This window comes from Lotus japonicus, chromosome 3 (genome assembly GCF_012489685.1).
Source record: "Lotus japonicus ecotype B-129 chromosome 3, LjGifu_v1.2".
NCBI classification, from domain to species: Eukaryota; Viridiplantae; Streptophyta; class Magnoliopsida; order Fabales; family Fabaceae; genus Lotus; species Lotus japonicus.
Window position 1 is genome coordinate 87,155,428 of NC_080043.1, and position 27,763 is coordinate 87,183,190.

At 33.5% G+C, this 27,763-nt stretch overlaps 2 protein-coding genes and 1 long non-coding RNA gene across 3 annotated transcripts; 1 reads left to right on the forward strand and 2 right to left on the reverse strand.

Moving 5' to 3' along the window:
* Window positions 1-7,068: 7,068 nt before the first annotated feature.
* LOC130746930 (uncharacterized) lies at window positions 7,069-7,718 on the reverse strand. The gene has a single exon (XM_057599718.1). The coding sequence runs from the start codon at window positions 7,591-7,593 to the stop codon at window positions 7,264-7,266; it is 330 nt and encodes a 109-aa protein (XP_057455701.1). The 5' UTR covers window positions 7,594-7,718; the 3' UTR covers window positions 7,069-7,263.
* A 7,277-nt stretch (window positions 7,719-14,995) lies between these two features.
* On the reverse strand, window positions 14,996-16,902 carry LOC130746931 (uncharacterized). Its single transcript, XR_009022259.1, has 2 exons — window positions 16,461-16,902; window positions 14,996-15,393 (listed from the first exon to the last, which is right to left on the reverse strand). It is a non-coding gene; the product is annotated as an uncharacterized LOC130746931 (long non-coding RNA).
* A 2,815-nt stretch (window positions 16,903-19,717) lies between these two features.
* Window positions 19,718-27,532, forward strand: LOC130746932 ((R,S)-reticuline 7-O-methyltransferase-like). The gene is made up of 3 exons (XM_057599719.1): window positions 19,718-21,896; window positions 26,072-26,836; window positions 26,988-27,532. The coding sequence occupies exons 1-3, from the start codon at window positions 21,852-21,854 to the stop codon at window positions 27,285-27,287; spliced, it is 1,110 nt and encodes a 369-aa protein (XP_057455702.1). The 5' UTR covers window positions 19,718-21,851; the 3' UTR covers window positions 27,288-27,532.
* Window positions 27,533-27,763: the final 231 nt, after the last annotated feature.

Below are 27,763 nucleotides of genomic sequence, written 5' to 3' on the forward strand. Positions count from 1 at the left end.
ATATAAATTATTTAATATTTCAAATAAAACTATATTAATAATTAATTAAGTAATATTTTATTGAATTAATCCTTTTTTTTATAGTTTTTATAGAAAAACTAAAAGAAGAAGGACGAAATAAATTTAGAAACAATAATTGTTAAATAGTTTTTTTATAGGGAAATGTTAGTTGTTAATTGTTAGTAAATTAGTTCATTCGCCAGGATTCGAACCCTGACCCTTCACCCTGCAAATCCCTTCATTCCCTTAGCTCACCAAGTGAGCTACCCTCCCCCCCCCAATAATTATTAAATAGTGAGTAGGAAAATTGATTTTCAGTTTTAGTGTTGATATTTGCTTTAATTAGCATTAATGAATATATTGATGGATAATTTTTTTAAAAAAAAAAAGGTGAATTATTTTGATTTTGAATTTCGACTTCTAATTAAGAATATACACTAATTCTATTTAAGCCTAAGTTGACTAATTTCGCATTAATTAGAAATGAATTCAACAATTCATCATATTAAGAATCTCGAAAAAAAAAATTGTTGAGTTAATATTTTTATTCATTTTTTCAAAAATTGTGTAGTGGTTGGAAATATTTTTTATTTATATATTTCAAATTGGTTAGGGTAAAAATGAAATAAAATGTATTATGAATCTAGGGAAAAATACAATAATTATTTATTCACACCTCAAAATGAGGTGGAATGAGGTGGAGAAAGAGAGAGATAGGAAGAAAAGAAAAAGTAAGAGTGAGAAAATATAAGATGTGATAGATAATAAGAGGAGATAGATAGAAATAAAAATAGGTGGTAATGAAGTGTATAAAAAAAGAGGTGTGTATATATCATTACCCGGGAAAAATATCCCAATTGTGTGGCTAAAAAGATCCGATCGGAGAGGTTGGAGAGTGGAGCTAGGGTTTCTGCAATGTTTGTGGTTGAGGATGAAGGCTAGGGTTTGTTTTTTTTTTTTTTGGTCAAAAGGGTTTGGGTTTTTTATTTATTAAAAAACAAAAAAAACAAAGAAAAAAGGGTTTGGTAAGTGAGAGTATTTTTTTGTTGGTCGATAAGTGAGAGTATTTATATGAATGTGTATGGGTTTGCATAATATTGGGCTGGGCTCTCATATATTATTTTTATTTAAAGCTGGGGCCGGTTAAAACTGCACCTATAGGAAAGTTAATTCTCCAACATCGACAGATTTGATCTCTGATGCGCCTAGTCAATCTCCTTCCCCGTGTCCTAGAGGAAGAGTGGGATAGGATCTGGTCACTCCACCACTGTTGCTTCGGTGGAAAGGGTGGTGTCTTCGCCGCTGGGTGTATTGACAAGAGCCAGAAGTGCATTATTAAGGCTGGGTATGATGTTTGATTGTAGTGATGAGAAACTGCATCAGTCGATCTTCTTCCATTTGTTCATTATGTGCTTTCATCTTGTTGCAAGTGGGCAAAGTGCGATATATCTCCAATGCATCATATAGGCATGAGTTTTGAGAAGTAGGTTGAGACTCCCATGGTTCCTTGAGAGAGAGATGCTAATGACTTTTGAATTTGATATATTGCTGGAGCATTTTTCTATGAAAATTGATCTTTGAAGTCCTCCCAAACTTGATGGACTGTTTTAGCATGAACAACCCCTTTGGCTAAATTTGGTTCTACTGAATGAGTGAGCCTTGATAAAATCATGTTGTTGCATTGATTCCAGAGAGCATAATCTGCAGGATGGTCTTTTGCGGAAGGTGGCTGAATCGATCCATCAATAAAACCGATTTTGTTTTTGGCTTTGAGGGCATGGATCATGGACTTACTCCATTCTGGATAATTGGTGTCGTTCAACTTTGTTGGAACAAGCATGTGACCAGGGTGATCAGAATGATAAACACAGTATGGGTTTGATGGATCCATACCATAATTGTTGCTTTTGTTGTCTTTGGATTGTTTAGAACGAGATGCTTTTGGTGGTGTGTGATCACTGTTTGATGAGGTTTTTGGATCTTGCTCTGATGCCATCTTAAGAAGATAGCATAACAAAAGAAATAATAAGTTTGTTGTAGAATAGTGTGAATGTTTTAGATATTTTATTCATTGACTAAGATGATATATATAATACTGCGTACAAAAGAATGGAAAACCTATTTCTAAGGCTTGATGGTCGTGATCCACAATCAGTGGGATACAATGAAATATATAAGGAAGGGAGTAAATACATAGAAGAGAATATTAGGAATGGAATAACTACAGCAAACACAAATATATGATGAGCCCATCTTGCACTGCACAGTGCTATTTTGGATCTTGCTAACTCAAATTATTTTCTTCTCATTATTATTTGGGCATTATTGATTTAGCTCAAAAAATATGATGAGCCCAACAAATATTGAATGCCTTAAATATTATATAGACTTCAAATTTCAATAACCACGAATTCTTTTCTTTGTAAATATATCAAAGGAGTAGATCCAGAAATTTAAAAAAGTAATACAAATGCATGTTAAGAAAAGAGTTGGATGTGTAGGCCCCACTATAATCCATCTTTTGTTAAGAAAATAATAACTTTACTTACTCTACAAAATCCAATATATTACCACAATCTTTAAGTGAAAATTGACAAATAACATAAAGTATCACCATCCACCAACAAGAGCCCAACCAATTTTCTGCCAGTACATAAAATTATTGCAACTTTATGCCTCGCTTTAACTAAGATATACAGCTTGATTACAAAAGTTTTTCTTTATATATAAATTAGGGTAGTTCTACAGTGCCAGTAAAAAAAATGGTCTATAGAAGTGATTATGGATTAATGAACCACCCAATGAGTCAATGACCGTTGATTTATATGATGTTGCGAGAAGGTTTGGTGTGGTGCTGTCCTAATGGTGTGCTGGAACTTATGTTGGAATGGATATCAGTTGAGAAAGGGAGCAGATTGTCTCCCATGGGAACTTATCCCCCTTTCTCTTTTCTGGTCAATTTGCTTATTATCATGGCATGGGGTATGTGAAGAGTAATTTGGGCCCGGAAGTTAGTTTTTTTTTTTAATAAAGATCTTTCGGTTTGTCATTTTTTCACCTTATGATATTTATTTGATATATTTCGACAAAAAAAAATCAATTTGATATATATGGATGTGTTAGCATTAAAGGAATTCTTTACGTAAAAATAAAAAACACAAAGGTTGATAACAATAAAGTATAAAAAAAACATTATAATTTATAATAAAAAACACAAAGATTGCTATTACAAATTATAATTCAAAAATATAAAATAAAAATCTAATTAGGTTCGATTTCTACACAATGGACATGATCTATTCTGTGAAGCATATTCAGACACGCAATTCGCATGATATGCGTGTCTGCATGGATAACTGAGAAGTGCGTCATCGTCTACAAAAGTATCTAGACATATGACGCACTCGGTTAGATTGAACGGGAGTGGGTTATCTGAATGAAAAGATAACCCACTCAATTCAATCTGAGATCGTGCTTGAGCACGTGCTGCTTCTGCAACAGCGCGTGCTTCAGCACGTGCTTCAGCATATCTTATTATAATTAAAATAATTTTATATAATACATATGTAAATATACAAATTGCAAAAATAGAAACTACAAATATAATTATTTTGTGATGATGATCTCCAGCGCCTTGTTTTCTTGGTTGATATAAGGTCATGTCCCTGGAAAAAAAATTAGCACATTCATCAGCTTATAAGCTATATGAAATTAGAAGCCGTTCAAAAGAAAAATATGAAATTAGAATCAAAGAGCAAGTTAGAAGGGAGTAAATAACGTAGCATTGACAGTTAGGCACTCTTTGCTCCCCGTTAATCAGTTTTGATAGCAGACACAGAGATATTGTTTTATAACTTGAAGGAAATATTGTGTCCAACAAAATGTTTCCCCTCCCATTCCCCCCACTTTTGGAGAGACACAAAACTGAGTTATGAGGGATTTTGGTCCCATCTTTACCCTCCCCTCCTAAAAATTGAACCAAATAATACAAGTTAAAAAAATCCCTCCCCTCCATTCTTCTCCAACCAAACAATATGTAAATGCTCAAATTCCTAATTTTCGCCAAGGAAGCCTTGAAATCAGCAAGCAAATAAGCAAAAGGGAAGAAAGACAGAGGATTTCTGAATAGTCTCTTAGAAATAGTCTCTTATACTAACCTTAACACTTCCTTAAAAACTTTTATTTTCTTCATCTCTTTCTATTCTTCTTGAAACTGTTCTGGACCAGGAATCTTCTTGCTACAAGCAGGGACGGATCTACTTTGGGTGTGGGAGGGTCACTTGCCCCACACCATTCTCATGAAATTTATTAGTAATACACTTCTCTTTGTTAATATACCACTTATATAGGAGTATATTATTGTATTAAGTTTCCCCTTTGCCCCCACGTGCCCCACATCCATATACATATAGTAACTATATAGCTAGGCATTTTGGCCATTTGTTCCAATATGGTTGTAGTTTTTTACTTTTACATCTAGTTTTTGTCAAGAAAAAGAGTAAAATATATTATGCTTCACTAATTCTCCTTGAAGAAATGAGATTGTAGTTTGGACAAAGGCCCAGAAGATGCAATTTGGAATTATAAAGAAACAAATAACATTATTGGCCCATTAGCTTGAGAAGGAACACATAGAAAAAAGGAAAGATCGCCAGAAGATAAATCATTGATAGAAATAGCTTGAGCTCCCCACCACCAAAAGCTCTAGAATATCTATCTGATAGAAAAATTAACTGAATTCCATCATTAGAAAAATGAAAAATTAATTAATCAAACACATGCCTATATGTATTTTTTTTATACTAATTAATCAGATGTATTTTTCAAATGATTTTTAATAGTATTATTATTAAATTTTTATCATTTTAAATTTATATGCGTCTTTTGTCTATTTCACTTGTAGGCTACAAGTGAAATACCTGTGAAATTGAACAACAAAAAACTCAGTTGTGAAGAATGAACATGAAAATGAGACTGATTTGTTTAGATGTTTGGGAAAGTCCTTGTATCCTGCATATGAGTAAATTCAAAGCTTAAGACCCTTGCTGTGGAAATAATCTATAAGAGCTTTGATGCTAGAAGGAAATGTGGATTTCTTTGTCACCAATTACCCTACAACAATGTTTGGAATTGAAGAAAAACTTAACTCAATGCAAGAGCTTCAAGGTCTCCAAGAAGAAAATAGAATAAAACGTATATTCTTATTCCCTCCCCCCTTTTTCATTCGATATTTATAATGTTTCAACTTTCAACATTTAATGTTTCATTTTACTTCTGTAAAGCCATATGATAAATTGAGCAGGAGTAGGACAAACAATAATTGGACTAATATAATGTTTTTGTATGATTAGGCAATGAAGAACCTTTTGACACACAAGCCTAAAGATAGCAATTCAATGAATGAGGAAACTCGTAGAATGGATTATTGGCAAAGTTTTGGAAAATTAATCTATATTTTAGCTGATAGTAGAATAAATTGCTTGGCACAATTAATTACACATAAGAGAAACATGGAAAAATTGGCAAAGAAGCATAAATGAAAGATAAAAAGTTTGATGCACCGACGGTGTAAAGTTTTTTTACACCGTCAACCAATCAGATTTCAAGGATATGCCACGTCAATTAATGAAATTAAATAAAAAGAGAGATTTTCTCACATCCTTGAAATCTGATTGGTTGACGGTGTAAAAAAATTTTACACCGTCGATGCATCAAAATTAAACTCTAAATGAAAAGTAACTAACAAATATAGATTAATAATAAAAAGAAGGCTTAATTGCACTTTTGGTTCCTCATTTATTACTTTTATGCGGAATACGTCCCTAAACTAAAAAAAATAGCATTTGGAGTCCCCTACTTATTGAAACGGCACTGATATTGGTCCCTCCTCTCTATTCTGTCAAAACTAACGTTTTCCGTAAAAAAAAAATAGCATTTTTTTGCCTATGTGGCATTTTTTAATTGACATAATTAATTAAGAAAAACAATACTTCAAATTAACTACGTCTTCATCATCTGCAACACGTACCATCCTAGAACCAACCCAGGCACCACTTGAAAACCTTGATAGGGTGGACGAGCTTCATCACCGCCGCATCCCGTCATAACCAGAGCCGCTGCGAGTCCTCGTTTCAGCCTCTTACCTCCAAATTCATGCGACCATGCCGCTACCGTGGGCTCACCATCGCCCTTCAAGATGGCCTCCTCCGTCTACGCCCTTCACGTCTACGCCCTTCGCAGACAATAAATAAGAAAACACATATCTGAAGAAGTAACCCAAAATGATTCTATGTAAACACTGGACATATCTAAAGAAGTAACTCAATTTGATTTTTCAACAACTTTTTTCCCCACCGTAGGCTCCTTCTCTCGCTATCTCTCTCTCTACTTCTAGGCACAGGGTGATTGAGCATGGAAGGGGGAAGAAGAGACGAGCTTGGTAGAGGGAGGTTATAGTTATAGACAATGGATGGCCAGAGATGGAGGATGGGTGGCCGAAGTTGGCGGTGATGGTGGCATATGCGGTGAGGGAATGGCTTGACAAAATGACTTCTTACTAAACCTTTAAGTGTAGGTGAAATTACAATTCTACCCTCAATTATTGCATATGATGCAGCACTACACCACTTCTCCAAATGCTGCATATTAGACAACACCCAGATTGAAAACCTGCTTTTGCTCAATTGCGAACTACAGTCTACAAGATATCATCAACTGTGCTAAAATTCTTTATAAGTGTGTGAGATGAAATTTGGACAACAAGAATTTGATAATTCACGGTGTGGAATACAAGTTGTTTAAATTAATCCAATTATAATTTATTTCCCCAACAAGGACCAGACCTCAGTCAACCTTCAAATCCCTTTCATTCTTTTTTGAACCACTGATGATAAAAAGTATAATGTTAATAACTGGAGCTCAGAAAGACTCCTTTCTACTTTTTTTTATCAGCAACAGATAAACAAATGAAATAACAGTTTAATTTTTTAGTTTTCAGAACAGAATGAAAGTTGAAACAGGGGCACATTAGTTAGCTAAACAGCTTGCTAAAAGAGAAACCATAGCAAATGATGAAAATGGATATTGGATTAAGCATTATGTACAAAATAATTGATAATCATCTCCTAGCTCTCATCACTCGCCATATAAATAGTAGTAAAACTGCTTCCTTATTGGTCTTCTTAAACCCCACAGTAAAGAAAACACTGAATCGATTGCAAAGAAGAACATGGTCAAGAGAGAAAACAAATCATCAAACACAAATCAAAAGCTCTTCTTCCTTTCTGGTGACTTGGCAGAAATAGCAGACCTAGAATTGCAGGATCTGCTGAAAGAACCAGTTCTCATGAACATCAAAACTGAAGACACAATTTTCTTAACTTTCACAGCAACCCTCTTGAGTTTAGGCTTTTTGGGCTCCACAAAACCATTCAAAGAAGACAACGTGTAGGTTGTGAGAAAGATTTTCCTTTGCTTGGCTCTCTTGCGTCTGTAGCTGATAGATTTGAGCTTGTCTTTGCCTTGTAGACCGATAAGCTCGTATCTGTATCTTCTGCTTATGGAAGCTGTGGTGTTGCGAACAAGTGTGGTCATAGCTACAAACTCACTGAGACAAGAGCACAAACACCTTTTGAGAGATTTTGATTTGAGTGTGATATAATGGTTTGTGCTTGTGGTTTTGATGTGTTCTTTCTTTATAAGGTTCCTCTGTTTATGTATGTGAATTTGGAGTGCTTGATGATGTGGTCTTAAAGACTCATGTAAAAGGGTGTTGACCGTTATTTTCATTCTTGGCGTGCGCACCTACATGGTTCGTGGAAACAGGTAAGGTGAGAAATTTTTACCAAGTATGAGTTTTATTATATGATTTTACTAGTTAGGTAGCTCTACACGTGGTACAAAGGGCACTGCCACTAGCTACTTCTAGAATTCATTCTTGAATCTTTGTATATGGGATGAGATTGCTTTAACACTGAAAATCTACACTTAATTTAAATTTTTTACTGATATAAATAATATTAATTTTGACATGAATTTTTTTGAACTTATATAATAGTATCTGAGTATTTAGATGAGCTTATGATATTTTGTAAGTTGTTTTCAATTTAATTTCATAAGAACAAGCACTTATACATAGGTGTATGGTGTGTTTAGGTAAATAACTTAGTTAATTTCTAATAGCAAGAAAAAATTATTATATAAGTACTTATTAATAAACTAATTTTTAAGTTTATTGCAATTCAATTTTTTTTTGGTAGGTATAAGGAAAGTTTATTTATGAACTAGTCATTGTAGCTAATGAAAATAAACTCAAGACTTTTAAGCAGATCATAAGTTATTTATATAAGTTCTCAAAAACACTTATATAGCGTTTAACTTTAAATAACTTTAAAAAAAAAGATAACTTTAAATAAACTTATACATAAGCTATTTAGAACTTATTTTAATAAATTATTCAAATTAGTTTATGAACAAGTATTGATGATTATAAACACTTGATTTAGCTATTTAACACACCTTTTATCTAATATATATTGTGATATCAAGTGTGAGTATCACATTGGAAAAAAAATGACAATTTTGAGCAGTTTTTTTTTAAATCGAAGAGAAAATTTTTTAGCAATTTATAAGTGAGATAATTCATACACCTTATATTTTAAAGTTGAGTAAAATTAAATATATGATGTCTAATTCACTTGTTCTTTAACTCATATAATAATCTCCCAAAATTTTATTATGCAACTCCTTTCTCCTTTGGCCAACAACTTACGGATCTTGATTAATTCTACATTATATTATGTAATACTCCCCTATTATATTGTTGGATCATACGTAATAAGTAATAAGATACTTCACCCCCCCCCCCTCTCTTCAATATTTGTTAGAATGATATCATACCGACAAAAAAAAGTTTATGTCAATGTTAAGCAGGATTATTAAATAATTTACTATAATATAAAAATTGTATTAGTCATCTTTTTAATGATAATAAAACCAACATATTTTACTGTATGAGTATGAGATAGTGTATGTATGCAATGTTGGGGTTGAATGTCAGGCCGACGTACATAAATAATGTCTGGGAAAACGTGGTTTGGAGTTACTATTGTTGACCATTGACTATATATACTACTACTAGACACTAGTTATTATCAATGTTGCCTCAAATGGCTTTTCTTTATTCCGTTTCGAGAGCGAGTGTTCTTTGTTATATAGAGGATTAAATGAGAATTCTTTTTTTTTTATTAATTTCTAGAAGAAAAATAGTCACATGGAAATTCTCTTATATCTTTGTTTAATTTCTAGAAGCAAAATAGTCAAAACTACATATTCTTAATTGTTTTTCTTTTTGAAACTCAAATTCTTAATTGTTAATCACCTGTGTAGATGGTTTTAATTAACTTTTAAAAATATACAACAAAAGCAAGAGATTCAATGTATATTCATTCTGGTTTTTGGAAGATATGATGTCGGTTAATTTAGCTTAAATGGGAATATGAAAAATAGTTTTTTCTTTTTGAAATCAAAAAAATGAAAAAAGAAATAGTTAGTGAATTGTATAAAGATCAATTTAATCATTGAAAGATAAAAATTAAGTGAATATAATACTTGTTGCACTAAATAGTTGATAATGAGAGTTACTTTATAGTGGTCATACCCAATAGAATCATCATATTGAATTATTTATGTAGTTTAAACAAAAAATGAAAATGGGAAAACCAATTTTAGTCATTGAAAGTTTATATTAAATTTTAGTTTCATTTTTTCAGGACTATTTTATCTAGTTTTTTAATAGAGAGAATGAAGGTGACTTACCCTATATATTAAATTCATGATGGTTGTGACTATGGGTGTACTCCCTATTAAAAAGAATTTTAAATAGACATCATAATCAAACACAAACTTGTGTATAATGTATACCCTTAAACACAACCCTAAATTTGCTGAGTCAAACATGTTCTTTCTGAGTAAAGAAAAAAACCAAATTCTACTCCAAGCTCAAAGAGGTGGCCATAGAGATGGGTTGGGTGTGCAATACCCGCACCCAAGCCCGTTAATAATTAAATAATTTAACTTGTGATACTTTTTTGGTACACATTTAACTTGTGATACTAGGTGTCCGTGAATGATAGTTCAAGTGGTAACTGGTAAGAGCTAGGGAGCATGTGAGTTGAGTGGGGGAAGTTCAAGGATCAATTACCGGCGGGTGCAATTTATCTTTCCGATATTAAAAAAAATACTAGCTAAATATTAATAATGTTAGGTTCAAAATTATTTCACAAGACAAGTCGAATGTTTTATATTTAACTCTTTTAAAATGATGATTGCACTTTATAGAATAAAGCATATATAGTTATATTTGATTATCGAGTTGCACGATAGAGGCAATTGCCCCCACAAGTTTTTTTCTTTTCTTCTCTCAATGTCATACTATATAAGTTTTTATCCTCGTTAAATAAATGACTTGATTTTAGTCAATTGTTGGATTAAATCTGGAAAGCATCCCCACTTAACGATTCTGATGTAGTAAATCCCTCCGTCTGAATCGAACATCACAAGACCCCATACGCGTTCTCATGAGCATGTGAGTTATTTCTCATTGTGTGTTAGATGACCTCCCCCCCCCCCCCCAATGTATATTCCCACCCCTCAAATAGTGGGGTAACACATCTTATGCGTTAAATGTGAATGGGGCTTTAAGCATCAATTAACGTTCAAATAAATGACTTTAAGGGTTGAATTTTCAATAATAGATTCTCTTGACACTCTATGCAACCAAAATCCCAATTATTAATGCTTTAAGTATGAGTAAAACATGTAACATGTTTATTGCTAATCATATTAATTAATTAAATTTTGTAGATTCGAGATGGGTTGTTAGAAAGCTCCTTTAGTACCCAACTAGGATTATGATCCGTGCGATGCACAGGGTCTTAATACGTAATTTCATTTCATTTTGTCTCAATATTGAATTTTATATAAGCAACTGACTCAGCATACATTGTTGAATAGCTAAAATTAAGAGCTATAATAGAATAGGAATAATGTCACAAATGATTTTAGAATATGCAAGAGATGAAATTAAATATCAAAATATAATAAATGCACGGATCACACATATACTTTTATAGTTTTTAAAATTAAAATTAATGTCACATAATATAAAGTAATATTAACTTCTAATCTTCTCTTTGAGGAGGAGGTGGGTGGGGTGGGTGGTTCGTATTAGGCATATTCCAAGAGAGACGAATAGCACGACGGATGCTTGGCAGGTGAAGGTGATCGGATGCTGTATGGACTCACAGAGTTTGTGGTTCCCCCTAGTGTGGTTGATTCGTTCCTTTTTAGGGACATTTTAACTCTTAAGTTCTTCTTGTCCTTTGTTGCATGTACCAAAAAACTTCCATTATTATAAACTTATAATTTGTTTAAGAAAAATGAAACTTATAATTATGATACGAAATTTAAACTCTAGTCCTTTTAAAATTTAAAATTAATGTCAATGATTACAAAGTAAGATTGATTTCTACCGTTCTAGTTTTAAAATTTAAAATTTAAATTCATAAATTGCATAATACAAAGTTAACATTAATTTCTATAATCATAATTATATTATGAAATTTAAGCTTACTACTTGGACACATGATAGTATTTTATTATTAGTAGATTATATGTATTATAATTTATAAATTTTTATTATTAAATTATACATACAATTTAAAATTCTAAATAGAAAGATTCAGTCCTATCACGCATCCAAGCTGATATCCAGTCATTAAAATTCCAACGGCCCTTGGCCAAAGAGGAGGAAATGAGGTTTGAGAAGCCAAAGATCTCATAAGCATTCATATGCAGTGTACTGAGAAGGGAATAGAGTATTCTAACAGGCCATTACTAGTGGTAGAGTTTGAGCTTGATTATGATCCTTGAAAGGCAACCGCTTCTCGATTATGGAAATAGATATAAAAAAACTTCCACGACTAACTCAGCAGCTGTCATGTACTTGAAAATGAATTTAAGGACCAGTCTTGAGGGAATGCTAGGAATGATCATCATGATCAATTTATTTCTCCCCTGATACCCAGCATTTAGCATATTAGCAAAGGAAAGCCAGTCAGATAGGGAACTGTACCAAATTAAAATACAGTAACAAATTAGATTTTACTTGCAAATTAGAAGGAGATAGACAAAACCAATCAACCCAACTTCAGCAATTACTTCTTTCCATGAAATTTTTAATTTTCAAGGCCCCAACTGTCCAAATCAATCCTCTTAAACTCTTGTTCCCATGCCAAAGGAAAACAAATGTCAATAGTATCACAAAGTTAAACTGGGGCACACTAATAGGCAAAGTATTAGGGAGTTGAGAATTGCTAAAACAAAGCTGTTTTGTTATTATTGAAAATGCTTAATTACACATTTGCTCCCTCATTTTTTACCATTGTGCGAAGTCCCTCCCCTATGTTTAAAATGAGCAGATTCTCTCCCTCATGTTTTAATTTGTGAAAATTTGATCCCTCCGTTAGTTTTCCATCCAATTACTAACGACAGTTGCTATTTTCACCCTCCCTTTATACTATCTGCACCACCTACACTAAATTATAAATTTCTATCTTCAAAAACTAACTATTTCTGAAAATCCATAAATATTCATACACAACTTCATCTTCTTCCATCATCATCATCTTCATCTTTTTTAAAAAAATTCCAGAAATTCAAAGTTCTTCAATCCAAAAAATTCAAACCTCAATTTCTTTTCCAGATTTATTCATCTTCTTGCTCTATCTTTAAAATCTTCATCATTCTTCTATCATCTTCTCATCTTCATAAAAAGTAGCAAACAACACCATCCAAAAATCCTCAAATCATAAACCCAATAAATCTTGATAAAAGCAATTTAAACCCACTTTAAAAAAAAAACAAAAGATATAACATACAATCAAAACAGAAACAAAACAGCAACATCAACACTGTTAGGTGAGAAATGCAAACCCATGCACCACCACCAGATTTGCATTTGTATGGTAGACATTTAAACCCACGCACCACCAAAATCCAGTATAAAGGGGGAAAAGAAAACTCACGCACCACCACCACCAACCCACCCCAAATATCATCTTCTTCAGCCAGCAAAACCGAAACCCATCCCAACCCACCTCGCAACCTACAAACCCACACACCACCACCATCTACCCACCCCAAATTTCATCTTCTTCACCCAGCAAAACCGAAAATCTTGTTACTCTCCTTGCTTCCCTTTTCTTGCTTCATGGATGAAGATGAAAACCTGAGCAATGTGATGACTTGTCAGATCTGGAATTTGGGATTGTGACTTGTTAGATTTTGATGGAAGAGTGGGGTTTTATTTTTAAGTTTTATTTTTCTGGGTTTTTTTACCATGAAGAAGATGAAGATCATGGGGAGGAGATGAAGATGAATTTAGTTTTTTTCTTCTTTTATAAAAATATTCTTTTCTGTTTTTAACTTATTTTTTTTATTTTTTTCTTTATTTTTATTTCTGATTGAGGGGTGTGGTTAGTAAAAGGAAGAGGTGAAAATAACAACTCCGTTAGAAATTGGATGGGAAGCTAACGGCTGCACAAATTGAAACATGAGGGAGGGAATCTGCTCATTTTAAACATGGGGGAGTGACTTCGCACAATTGTGAAAGATGAGGGAGCAAATGTGCAATTAAGCCTATTGAAAAAACATAAACATGATACAATTTTGAACTTGACCTGTTAAAGAGATTGAAAATGAAGTTTCATTAAACACCTGGACATTCAAAGTCTCAAAAGCAGATGAAACCAAGATAAATATGAAACAAAAGTAATGTCATATACTGTTTAATAGTGGAATATAGTGAGGGTGAATCTTATAGAACATAAAGCATCATATAAAAAATATTAAAAAGATAAAAGTACATATTAGCTCCTGAAACAAAGGTGATCTCCTTCTATAAACTGTCCATGTTGAAAGAAGTCTTGGTGAAAAACTGAGGCATAAGAGAAATTTATGACAGAGCTTGACATTTTCATGAATTGAATATAAGACAAACAGGGTTCTAATTATGTGCATGCGCTTAGCACACTGAGCAATTAACTTGTTATTGTAGTGTGTAACATAAAATATTTTTGGTAATGAAATCATGTACAGGAACTTTTAGCTTATAACTGCATTATGTTAAAACTCATTTAGAAGCTGCCAGGGACAACTGTAATTCGATTAGGACAGTGATGATGTTCGAATCCCAGAAAATGAAGACGAAAGATTGGTTGAAGAAAGAACTAAAAGAAAGGTGAACTCATAGATAAACTTATAAATGGAGAATGAATTCTCCTAAGGGTCTATCCTTTTAATCTCAATGTAACAATTAAACTTTTGGCTATCATCAATTTTTTCTTCTTTTTTATGCAAACATGGTCAGTTTACATAAAAAAGAAATGAATAATATTAGATTACTGAAACCAAATTAATTTGCATAGAATATAAAGGACTAGGTTTTTTCACTGAAACATCAATTCTTTCAAAAACAGAACATGTAAAATGAGCTGAGTACCTATACTAAAAAATTAGACTATAATCAAAACTATTAAACAATAGAGCACCACTACTGACCAACAGTTGATTCCATTATGCGATTGACTAACTCATTTTCTTTTCCCAAGTAAGACGATATACATTAGCCCCAGCCACAGTTGATTCCATTATTTCATTGACTGATTCCATTATGCCAGTGATGACTAACTCAATCTCCAAGTAATGCCTCAATAACTACTTCTATCCTTTTTAATATATAATTTCCTGCCTACACAAGCTAACAATTTAATGGCCTACAAATGCCAAAATTCTTATAAACTTCTCTTCAATTTGGAGGAGATATTAATGGTTATCTTGGTCAGCACCTATCTACTACCTTTTCAAATCAGATTTTACATCTCTTGTTTTACTAATATGAAAGTGGCCAGAAGCAACACATTCTAAACAAAAGGCATTATGGCAAAAATTAAGCGACAAAAATAATGTAATTAGCATTCAAAATAAGTTACACAATTTAAAGAAGACACATAAGAGTTGAAATCAAGTACATCTACCCGATATGAATCACTGGAAGAGTTGTAGATTGAGGAAATTTCTATTGTTATTACCTATAACATTTGTTGCTGAAGTGTTTCCAGCTTGTGTCCTGCTTCCTAAAAATGATAAAACATAGTGCAAAGTTGGATATGGAGGATGATCACAAGAAATTACAGGTGGCATAAGTACTCTCACTACCTGTATTAATTACCCACATCAGGACCTTGGCAATGCACTCGTGTAGGATGGCTTGATCAAAAAATATCTAGGAGTTCCCAAAAAATAATCAGTTGTGGATAATACTCAACCTGCATTCTATAAGCAAACAAAAATGGAAAATTCAATAAAATCATCCAAGTTCAACTCACTGCATTAATAGATCAATGAAACTATATACAGATTTTAAGATGTAGGGTGGATTGACAGATTTCTTTTGTTCATGGTCTAAAAGGAAATCACACCATGTGATAAATGCTATGAAAATTTATCAATATATGGTAGTCACATGAACTGCACAATCAGAATCAAGACAACCACACTTTGATAAAGCATTATCCACTGCAATATTTACCAAATGAATAATTGAGTAAAAGTTGTTTTTTTCATGGACAGATAATTAATAATCATCCATCATATCATAAACTGTGTTTGTCAACTAAGTGCTCAATATTTTTTTAGAATCTACTTCAACTAAGCACTCAATGTTTTTTTTAGAAAGCGAAACAGTTTTATTGAAGGACAAAGAAAGCTTGAGAACAACCTTCTCAAGGTAGGTAAAGTAAGGCTGCCTAAAAACACACAAGTAACCAGCATCACAAGAGCAAAAAAGAAAAGCAAACAAAACACAAAACAGGGAAACCAGAAACAAAAGCAGATAACAGGGGGCATAACTACAAATCCCTTTAAAACAACCTAGCCCCTTAGGATAAAAGCTACGCAACATCAATGAATCAAAAGGACTGACATATTGAAGGAGCAAAAAAAGAAAGAAACAGTCCCCCTCAATGATCAATCTACAACAGCAACATAAATTAAGTAAGGAACCAAATAAGCAGGCATAAATAGACATAGACATAGACATGGACATAAGGAAAATCTAAACGAAGTTGGTGCAAAACCTCAGAATCAATTAGCACAATGTGAAGTGAATATGGCTTCATTGGTAGATTCACTGGGCAACTTTCCCACATACGAATGATCCTAACCCTAATACTTCCATTACTTTTACCCGAACGTAAGCTACTTAGTTGATTCAAACGCCCAGCCATCCCTACCTCTTCTCTAGCTCTATCTCTATCTCTAATTCAGTTCAAAGCACAGAATGAAGCACAAGAAAATACACTTGGTGGATGGTGAATTTATAGGGGGAAATTCTAGCTTACCGTATAGTAAGAGCCTCCATCTGTATCTGTAATTTGTGATCCATCTGTAAAGCAACCTACACAGCTGTTAATGGTAGCATGAGGGAAGATGACGAAGGGCCTTGGGGAGTATGAACCCACGCAGTTGCTGATTGCATACACAGACAAAAAACCTTTCTTCAGGAATACTTTGGGCATCTGCTGAGAACCACGTCACAGAGAGGTAAAATACGTAATCCGTAGGCCAACATTCGAGCCTGAAGGCAACCTAATTGAGAAGTAAAGAAGGAGAAGTAGAGAAGGAGCACAAAGGGCAGAGCAAACGGCTGCATGATGACGGAAATGCTGAGAGAGTCGACTCTGGAATGGGGATGATGCAATTGTGTGACAACATGGGTTGAGAACAGTGACGGATCCAGAACTTGAGTCGGGGGGGGGGGGGCAATTTCACAATATATTTATGAATCGAAACTCAACCACTTATTTATGATGTGGTGTTGAAAACACACATACTTATAAATAAGAAGTAATAAAATATAAAATGTTTAACGTAAACAATATATATATATATATATATATATCTATATAACATCAATCAAAAAAAAATTGTGGGGCAATTTCCGCTATAAGCTAGCTACATGGATCCGTCCCTGGGTTACCAGGCCCATGGAAAAATATTTAAAAGATTTACGTTATAATAAAATACTGAATACATTTATTTTAATATAAATGTATATATATATAAGTGAATAAAAATATAAAATAAATTAATTGTAATGCCATTATATTTGAAAAAAATGTGACTACATTTTAAAAAAGTGAAATGGAAGTAAATAAAAGTAATATAAAAAGAAAAGGTCACATAACACATACATGGTACCCAGAAAAAAAAAGTGATAAAATTCATAGCACAGCAAGAAAGTAATCTTAAAAATCTATATTTATTTTTTAAAAAAGGAATTTCTATTTAATAGATATGTTGATCACTTTATTGTAAAAAAATAAAGATGTTTAAGCAGAAGAATATGATAGTAATGTAAACAAAGACTTTATTTATCTAAAAAATAAAGCATGCATGTGCATTCGATAGAGAAGAAAATGGGTTGGGCTTAGCTTGACAGTTTCTTGTTAGAGCACTGGGCCGTTAGAGTGGCTTGATCTATAACTTGGGGGCATTTTCAATATAATGAAAAAGTTATGGGGGCAACTTTGTATAGAATTTAGAAATGCATACTAGTATTAAAAGAAAATCTGTAAATCACGTGGAATCATTTTCCCACACCACTGTGTGAGTGGGTCCGTCCCTGGTTGAGAAGTAAAGAAAGGAGAAGTAGAGAAGGAGCACAGAGGGCAGAGCAAACGGCTGCATGATGACGGAGATGCTGAGAGAGTCGGCTCTGAGGTTGGGCATGATGCAATTGTGTGACAACATGGGCCATCATCCACATGGGCCATTGGAAAGAGAAGTTGTCCCAAAAAAAAAAATGGCCCCGTGAACAGTAACCAGGATTAGGAAATTAAGGGTAGAAGATACCTACTTGACAAAGCTGTACCTGTTTCTTGGTGAAGTATCTTTCTCTTTGGTACATGATAGGTTACTCTTTTTTGGTACATCTTTCACGAAGTATCTATGACAATCACTTCATTTGAATAGCTAGTTGCAACTTGATCAAAGTTATCCTAAGCATAATTGGATTACCGTCTTTACCCTCTCAAGTGCGCTATCCACTTTGTCTTTTCTTTTTACGTCTGTTTGTCAACTATAGTTGGTTTGGTCGCGGACAAGAAAAAAAAACTATGGTTCTTTTGAAATTTGATTAAGAATGGAGCCCCATGCTTGACCACAAGCTTTGTGGCTATGGCGATGTGCGTGAATGAAAAGCTAATGATTGGCGACACAAAAGATAGGAAAGGATAAATTCCATATTAAAATTTTATAAAGTTAATTAGTTATGCTTTTTTTTCAATTTAAATTACACTAGAAATAAAAATTTAAAATAATAAATGTGATATATAATACTCGAGAAAGATGAAAATAAAATAAAATTTGTTTACATTGTGATAATTTTTACTTTGTTTTTAACTGTGTAAATTATATTTGTTATGTGTAATACTAGTTGACAATGCTTTATAGATAAGTGTTACAAAATGTAATTTGGACAACTGTTTTTTGAAAGCAATTGTTCAAATTAGACCTTGTAACATGAGAGTCACTTTCAACAAATGATTTTTACATGGTTTAAATTTGTGTAATCACTCATACGAGATATACCCCAATAGTCCTAATTGGTAGTGTACTACTCTTTTGAGTATATAAAAATCAGGATGGGCATGGTTTATTTAATAGTAATACTATAATAGTGTAATGGAAGAGATAGAGATAGAGATAGAGATAGAGATGTACGTAATTTTAATCCGACAAAATGATGTGAAATTTCAAGAGAAGTTATTCGCCTAAAAGATATCTTATCCTGGACACAAGCAAGTTGACAACGCATGCTGGCGTGGATCCTAAAATGAAAGTCTCAAAACCTGGCACATCACATTACAGTTGTCGAGTTAAATTCCTGGTTGGCTGTCACTAACTCACTCAATTTGGTTGCGCTGAAAAGATTGACATTTAGGTGCCATTTCGTGCCTTACAGGTATCTACTACTTCAACTTTGTTGTGTCTGTCTCCATTAAATTCAAATGGGTGTCGAAACATGTACATAGGAGGAGGAATGCCACTTTCTCCTTGTTGGGTGTGTGAGTGAATCTCTTGCCTCAGAGGAAAACATGGCTTATGCAGAGCCTGCTCTGAAGCCTATATATTTGCTGCTCTTTTGGAATTAACAAGGTATCATCATCTGTCCGCCTGTCATGAGACTAATTATCTCATGAAAATTTTCTACATATATACTCTCTGCTCAGAGAATGAACCCTCAACTAAATGTAGTGTAGTAGTGATAGCAAATATATAAGCTTCATTACATTTAGTTGAGGGCCTCGACTAAATGTTATGAAACTTATATATTTGTTATTCTCTGATTTTTCTTTTATGGCACATTCTCAAATCTCAACCATGGTTCCATCTTGGAGTCTAGCTGGGTAGCTTCATCTTGAAATATGACTAGTTTGTTCATGTTTTTGTTCATTTGTTTACTGTTGTTTTACTAGAATTTCCTCATGTTCATGGTGGCAGTAGCTAATGCAATTGTTGGTTTTGAGACCTCAAGAAGAGGGGGGGGGGGGGGGGGGGGAATCTTTGGTATGCTAACAAAGGTGAACAATAACTTTACTGTTATGTCCAACTATGATTCTTCTTTGTGGTTCATGATCTGTTTAAGTTTTCTGCTGAAAGTGTTGATTTGACCATGAGCACATCACATACTTTGTTTTCTTCCTTTGCTATTTTTGTTTTACATGATGCTAAGTGTGGTGTGTAAATAGCAACATGATGATGCATGCTGTCATGACATGTCCGGGCCGAGGTTTGTGTTTGCAACTCCTTTCACTTTATCTTGGGCCCTTAGGTTCAAGTCTTGGATATGAAAAGGAAAATTTAAAAAATCACTTTATTTACATTTTATTATGCCCTTTGAGGTCTTTGTTCCAAATGAAAGACTAAAAACTCGTTGAAGTTAAAGTTTCATCAGGCTGAGATTCAAGATGGAAACTAGTTATACACACACACACACATATAGCTGGATTGCAGGACACATAATTATTAAAATCTCATTGCATATTGTTTGTTTGTGTTGGTTGTAGCTTTTTTCCAAATTTTATTTCATTCATACAAGTTTCCTCTTCCATACTAGTTATAATCATGGCAGATCTTTTTGTTAACTAAGTCTTATTCCCATTGATTTATGAAGCATCTCAAGAGATTCTACTTGCTGAAAAATCAACCTTCATTTCCCTTCAAGCACTGATTTTTCTCACCCTCTTCACATAGTGATATGCTGAATACAAACCATATGTTTTTTATTTTGGGTCTAAAACCTGGGGTTAGTTGAGTAGATCTATTATCTTTTCGCGAAAGTTAACTACTTCTTGCTGATGCTGATACGTATAGAACTATGGATTGAGGCCCTAAGGCCCTGTTAGTAACAGGCTGACTCTGCCATTCTGAAATTGACTTTATGCATACAGAAAAGATGGGCTGGGCCCAACTGGGATGGGCTTGGTTGGTCCAATCTACCAACTAATTTCTGGTATAATTCCATAGAAGTTGTATAGTTTTATGATACACACACAAGAGAATTTGTGCTATATGTTTTGGCCACGTATACAGTGTTACACCTCTGAGATATTGACTTCAACACATCTAAGAAGGTTCACATTGACTAGAAATATGACCAAATAGTTGCAGCCCTCATCTCTAAGGTGGCTTTTGGGGTAGAGTTAGACTTAATCTAAATTCTAAAACATTTCTATACAACAATTTGTTGAGGAATTGTATCCCTCAAACTATTGTTTTGCTTTGACTAAAAAAAGAAAGTAATGTTATATGAAGTCATCCTCATCCTTGCCCCTATTTTACTGCATGGATTGAAATCACCTCTGATTTAATATCTTTCTTTCCTGATCTTTCAACATAAAAAAAATATTTACTATGAAACTGCGATATTCTCCTCAGTTACAAGTTTTCATTGTTGAAGTATCACTCTTCAATTAGAGGAACAATGAAGGAGAATCAAATAGAGAGGAGAGATGAATCCTTTCTTACATTAGGTAGCAGTACCTGTTAGTGGCTTAGCAGAAAGACTTTTCCAACACCAATTTCTATCTCAATTATTGAAGGATTACTTTTTTGCAAATGTACATTTGTGTTAACGTGTCAATATTCAAACGGTGCAGAAAATTGGCGATGTGACCCCATGTTTGTCATTAGCTATGCTAATTAGTTTTTTCTTTAAACATGACCCTGCAATCAGATCATCTTCTTGTTCATTGGAGAACTAATGATACAAAATTATACTAATGTTCTTCATTAGATGTATCCCATTGGATTCATTCACTTTCCAAAATTCGTACGTGTCAGATGAATCATGGTTCAAATTCACCAGAGCTGCGATTCATGTTCAATATCTCCTCTCAGTACCAAAGTAGTAGCTCAAAAGCAGAACACATGCTTTAATGGTTTCTAATATGCACCACACACTCATCCATCACATTATCATGTCGACATAAATAATTCACTTTCACCATCATAGAATTTTGTTTTTCCAATCTCAACCGCACACGTATGTTAAACTCACCAATCCACCATACACGTCATGCTACCTCTTCATCTTTATTAACCGATCATTTGCAAGCAAGCTGCACAGAAGCAACCAACTCTGAGGGGAGCAAGTTGCTTTTGGTAAAACAAAAGGTTCTTCTGTTCTGAACACGCGTCTTATTCTTAGTATAGAATTCCCACAAATCATGGAGACTGTTCTTTCCAAACACTCCCCCCCTTTGGCCTTCAAGGTGAGTAGCATGGTTAACACTCAAATAACCAATCTTAATAATGAGACTTGAGTAAATAATTGGTTATAAGTTGGTCTTAAACATGCTGATATGATGCCAAAATCAAGTGTAAACCTAAAGAATATGTAAAAGCTTAGGAACAATATTGTGTACATAGCCATGTTTGATTAAATTTGTGACCATTTTATGCATTGTTACATATAAAAATGGATTTAGCTTTATTACAATTGATCTTGAAATTTGATTGATTTATTGGCATGTTATTTGCAGTTTGATTATTAAGTGATCTAAACTTTGAATATATGAGGTTTTGTTATTCCAGTTTGGTACACTGGACCAACACTATACCCCTGCCTTCACAGTTTGGATAAAGTTCGGGTTCCATGGTTCTCTGGCTAGACAGCTTCTGAGAGAATAAGGAGTTTTGAGAAACTCTACAGGAAATGGAATTCAAAAAACAAAAAATAAATAACTGTGACTTCAGTTTTTTATGGTTACAATTAGCTTATATTGGTGATTATGTAAAGTGGTAATAGAAAAAAAAATCTGCAATTGATGAAATTATAAGTGTTGACTTTGGAGGTTTTTGATCCGTATGTATTATTGCTTACATCTGCATGTGATTGACAACTAAGTATAATTTTTTTTATAACAGAGACGGCAAAAGCACTGTAGAATCTTAATTAGACTGTGTCTGTGTTTGGATCAATTTATTTTTACTTTTAAATAACTTCTGAAAAAATATCAATTGCCATAAGAAAAAAAGAATAGAATTTTGATTAATTATTTAACCTTGTTTAAGTCTGTAAGTGCTCTAAGATAGCTAAACCAGTGAAAACCAGATCAGACTGACAGGGTATGTAAGTTCATGTTTCATGGGGTAGTCTAACAACTTACCTCATGAGATTATAAGTACATTGAAGGCGAACCAAAAGTATGTTTAAAAGGTAAATGATGATTAGACATACAGCTCACTAACATGTATGTGAATTGGATGTCAACAACAATCATATGTTTATAGAATCACTTCTTCAAAAAATTCTGGTGAAAATTTGGTGTAGTACCCAATTCACTTTTTCTATAAATGATATTTGATTATGTGGTTAATAGGATAAGTTAGATAATCATATCTTTTATATATTGTAAAATTTGTGCAACCACTTTTCATAAACTTATTATATAAGTGCAAATATTTTATAATATAAACTTTGTGCAACCACTTTTTCAACCGTTCTAACTTTAAGTTAATAAAAGTTAGGAGAGACTTCCTCATTTAATGTGATCTACAAACCTCGAAAAATTAGTTTCATGGTTGTCGTCTGTCTATCGGTTGTGAGATACCTTGCGAAACAAAAAAAAATCTTTTAAATTAATAAATAAATTTTTTATATTGTTAAATATATTATCATCTAATTTGATTTTAAATACATATTAACATATCATTTTATTTCTTTGTCTTGGTTTGAGTTTTCTAATTTTGATTGATAGTAGTATAAAAAAAAACTCCTGTAAAAGTGACTTGTATCAAGGATAAAAATATCATTAATGGAGGATGAAAATATTTGTCGAAATAATATTCTAATGATGTTCTAAAAAAAATTGACCAGCTATTGAATCCGCAAAGATATTGGTTCATGATTGATAGTTTAATTAAGATCGAACTAGTAATATTAAGTATTTATTTTAATATTATATAATATATCAATTTTTTTTAAACTAATATATCAAATAATTAATTAAAATGAAATGTTAGAAAATTAAGTCAAATTAAATTTTAAATTAGGCTTTTATTTGAATAAAATACATTTTATCAAATTAAAAATATATAGTAATGTTTTTTTTTGCAATATACTCGTTCAAAAATATGTCTTCGCCTGTTACGGTCCGATTCTATTGGTTCTCATCTATTTTGAAATTTACCGTAGTTTTTTCATCAAATGAATTGATCACTTGACTGAATTTCTATTCAACGATCGGATCAACATGACCGGTTTGGTTTTCCTAATAATAATGTTTTCAGGTGGTGTAGCTTTTTTTCGCACTTGCAACAGGATCTATAGCTCACGTGAACCCCTTTTTAAAGTACTTATATTGAGCCAAAAAAATTAATCTGACTCATTTCTTTTAATCGGTGTAATCTCGATCGAGAAACGGTGACAGTCTCTCGAGACATATGACTTTCCTGATGTTTGAAATTGTACCCTCACTCGTACATATGTCTAGTTTGTAAACCCACACTATAAAAATAACAAGTTAGATATGGTTATCAAGTGAAAGCAAATTTAATGCATAACAAAACATTGTGGGTTAGGTGAGGAAGTTCCAAGCCAATGAACTTGATAAGATTTATGTAAAAGAAATTTAAAAATAGTAAATATAATTAGTAAAATGATAATGCAAACTTAGGGAGGGGAATGCAGGTGCAAATTTCTTGACCGAAGTGGAAGCTCAGCAGGCGAGAGATTTTCTTCTCGCCTTGGATCCCCGTGACAACCATTACTCCGCTTCCATTGGCGAATGCGATAAGAACTAGTTTCGCTTGACCTTTGTTTCGTCTCGGGTGTTTTCTCTTCTTTTTCTAGTTTTGTTTCTTAGCCTCTTCTAAAAAACATAGCCTGATTTGATCCAAACCAAACATTTATTTGAATTAGATTTTATTATTATAGAAATGGAGTGACAAAATTTATTTTAGTACGAGTAATACTTTTTTCGAAATGTAGTACGAGTAATACTATATCTTGTTCATATATTTATTGATGAAATTATTGACACATACAAAATGATAAATGTAACTACTTCATTTGTATTTCACACCGTAGAGCATGCATGACATACCAATATGTTTTCCCTTGACACTACGTGGCACAACATAAGTTGCCTAGGATATTAGATTAAACTATATTTTTAGATTGGCAACGGGTAGGATCGGGCACGGGTTTTACAATTACCAAACCCAAACTCAAATCCTAGAACCCAAACCCAAATCCAAATACAAACCCTCTTGGGCGATAAAATGAAATTCATGCCCAAATCCATTGGGTTTCGAATTTACCCGAAACCCAAACTCAAACCTATTAGTTACATAAAATAGCAACCCGATCCAGAACCTACTTTCATTGAAAGAAAGAAAAAACAAATACTATTCATCATCTTCATCTATCACAAAAGTGAGACAACAATAGTTTAGAGTTTACTTTCTCAAACATACAAAAGTACAAATAATCATCAAACATTAAGAACAAAGTTTATAAATATATATATGTATGAGGGTTTTTTTGTAATTTTATGTTTCGGGTATCTTTGGGTTCGGGTTTGGGCGGGTATGGGCACGGATTTAACTATTACCAAACCCAAACCCAAATCCAGTCAACTCGGATTTTACCATTTAAATCGGATCGGGTTCGGGCGGATACCCATGGGTTTGGGCAAAATTGTCATCCCTAAGTGCACACATGACAAGGATGTGAGGAAATATTCTTATGGCATGAGTAATGATATATCTTTTTCATACATTTTCTTAATAGTTTCATTAATGACACATCATGAGAAGGACAAAAATATCTATTTCACTGTTTTGTTTAATCTCTATTTCAATTAGTACATAAAAAATTAATTTAGCTAATCAAACACAAATGCATCTTAAATCTATAAAAACGCACAACATGAAATAGTTCTAGCTCAATTTGCAAAAGAAATGCGAGCCAACTAGTTCTCAATACGTGCTATTTCATACTAATGCATTTTATTTGAGACACATTTTTTCATCGTATCTCTGCCACATAATTTAATTGAAGCCATTCCACTGTGAACTTACGTTTCTTGAAATGGAGGGAACATAAATTAGTTCAATTTAGACCCATTTTACAAGGTTAACATGCCCAGATTTATATAATACGGAGTATATTTATCATGCTTAATTAGTTCACTTAGTTCAAATGATACATACCTGATTTCCTTTAAGTAAGATCTCAAATAAACCATTTTTTTCTTGGATCGACCAAGATTATCTCCCATTAAGATATCTGTGTTAGACCAGAAAAATATACAGTTATAAACCTATCAAATTAAGTATTTGCACTTGCAAATTTCAATGTTCATGTAAATAGTTTTGTCCATTTTTCTGGGCTTATGATTCTCATATATCTATTTCGTTCCAATATCAATTTTATTCTCAGGGTGTGAGCAAGGAGGAGGAAGAATCATTGCTTGGACAAGTTGAAATATGGAGGTACATGTGTGCATTCACAGACTCTGTTGCTCTGAAAAGTATTATAGAGCTGCGCGTAGCTGACATCATAGACCGTTTTGGCAAACCACTTTCCCTGTCCCAAATTGCTGCCAACATTGAAGATGCACCCTCCCCAGATGTCAAATTGCTAGAAAGATTGATGAGAGTGATGGTGAGAAGAAAGATCTTCAGTGCAGAGAAGTCAGAGAGTGGAGAGACGCTCTATGGCTTAACACGGGCTTCAAAATGGATCCTAAGGGACACAAAATTGACCTTAGCACCCATGTTGCTGCTAGAGAACCACCCTATTCACTTGAACCCTGCTCACTACATTAGTGACACTGTCAGGGAAGGCAAGGAAAATGGCACTCCCTTTTTTAGGTGCCATGGCCATGATCAATTTGAGATGACAGGTTTAGATGAAGAGTACAACAGGTTATTCAATGAGGGTATGGTCTGCACGGCTAGGATTGTGTCCAGGGCTGTTATCTCTGGGTACAAGGATGGGTTCAACCAGATTGAATCATTGGTTGATGTTGGAGGTGGTATTGGAGGATCTCTCTCTGAGATTGTCAGAGCCTACCCTCACATCAAAGCCATTAACTTTGACTTGCCTCATGTGGTCGCCACAGCACCACCCTACGATGGAATCACCCATGTTGGAGGAGACATGTTCGTCTCTGTTCCTAATGCTGATGCTATTTACATGAAGGTATCCAAAACTATTTCATTGCTGGTACTTAAGATTCTGGGATATTGGCTGATAACATTTTGCTTGTAAACATTATGAAAATGATCTTTGATAAATTTAGAATATCGGTGGGCATCTAACACTTTCAAATATTTCTTTTGGTGAATTGCAGTGGATTCTTCATGACTGGAGCGATGAGCATTGCATCAAGATTTTGAAGAACTGCAGAGAGGCAATACCAGAGAAGACTGGAAAGGTCATCATTGTGGATCATGTTTTGCAGCCTGAAGGGAATGAACCATTTTCTGACACTGGCCATGCATTTGACATGATGCTGCTCGCACACAACTCTGGTGGGAAAGAAAGGACTGAAGAGAACTGGCAATATCTATTTAAAGAAACAGGATTCCCTCGTTACAACATCATCAAGATCAATGCCCTGCCATCCATCATTGAGGCATTTCCAATCTGAATAACTAATTGTGGCTTTGTGTGATTAATGATTAACAGCGATATGGTCTCTGGTGTTCTGTGTGGCTTTCCTGGGAGTTTTGTTAGCCAAGGCAAACTGCTCCTTTTCTGGTTTCTGTATCATAATTTGAATAAAACACCCACCACCTACAGCTATGATCCATGGGCTACCTATGGTTCCATCATATTGTTACATAGGGTGTATGAAGGATCTATTGCTGTTAATGGATTTGAATTGGTGTGTCACATTTTTCTTCCTTTCTCTCTCATTGTTAAACACTAATGGTCAAAAACCTACCTGTTAAAGCAATCAAGTTCAAACTTAAGCTAACCTGAACATGCATGCTACACAAATGAAAGTGAAAAACTTAAACATGTAAAGAGGAAAGAATTGATAGATGCAACTGTTCTTCTACATATAGGATGTAAGAACCCTTTTCCATTGTTTAAGTACATCCTGAGTTCCTGACCATTCTT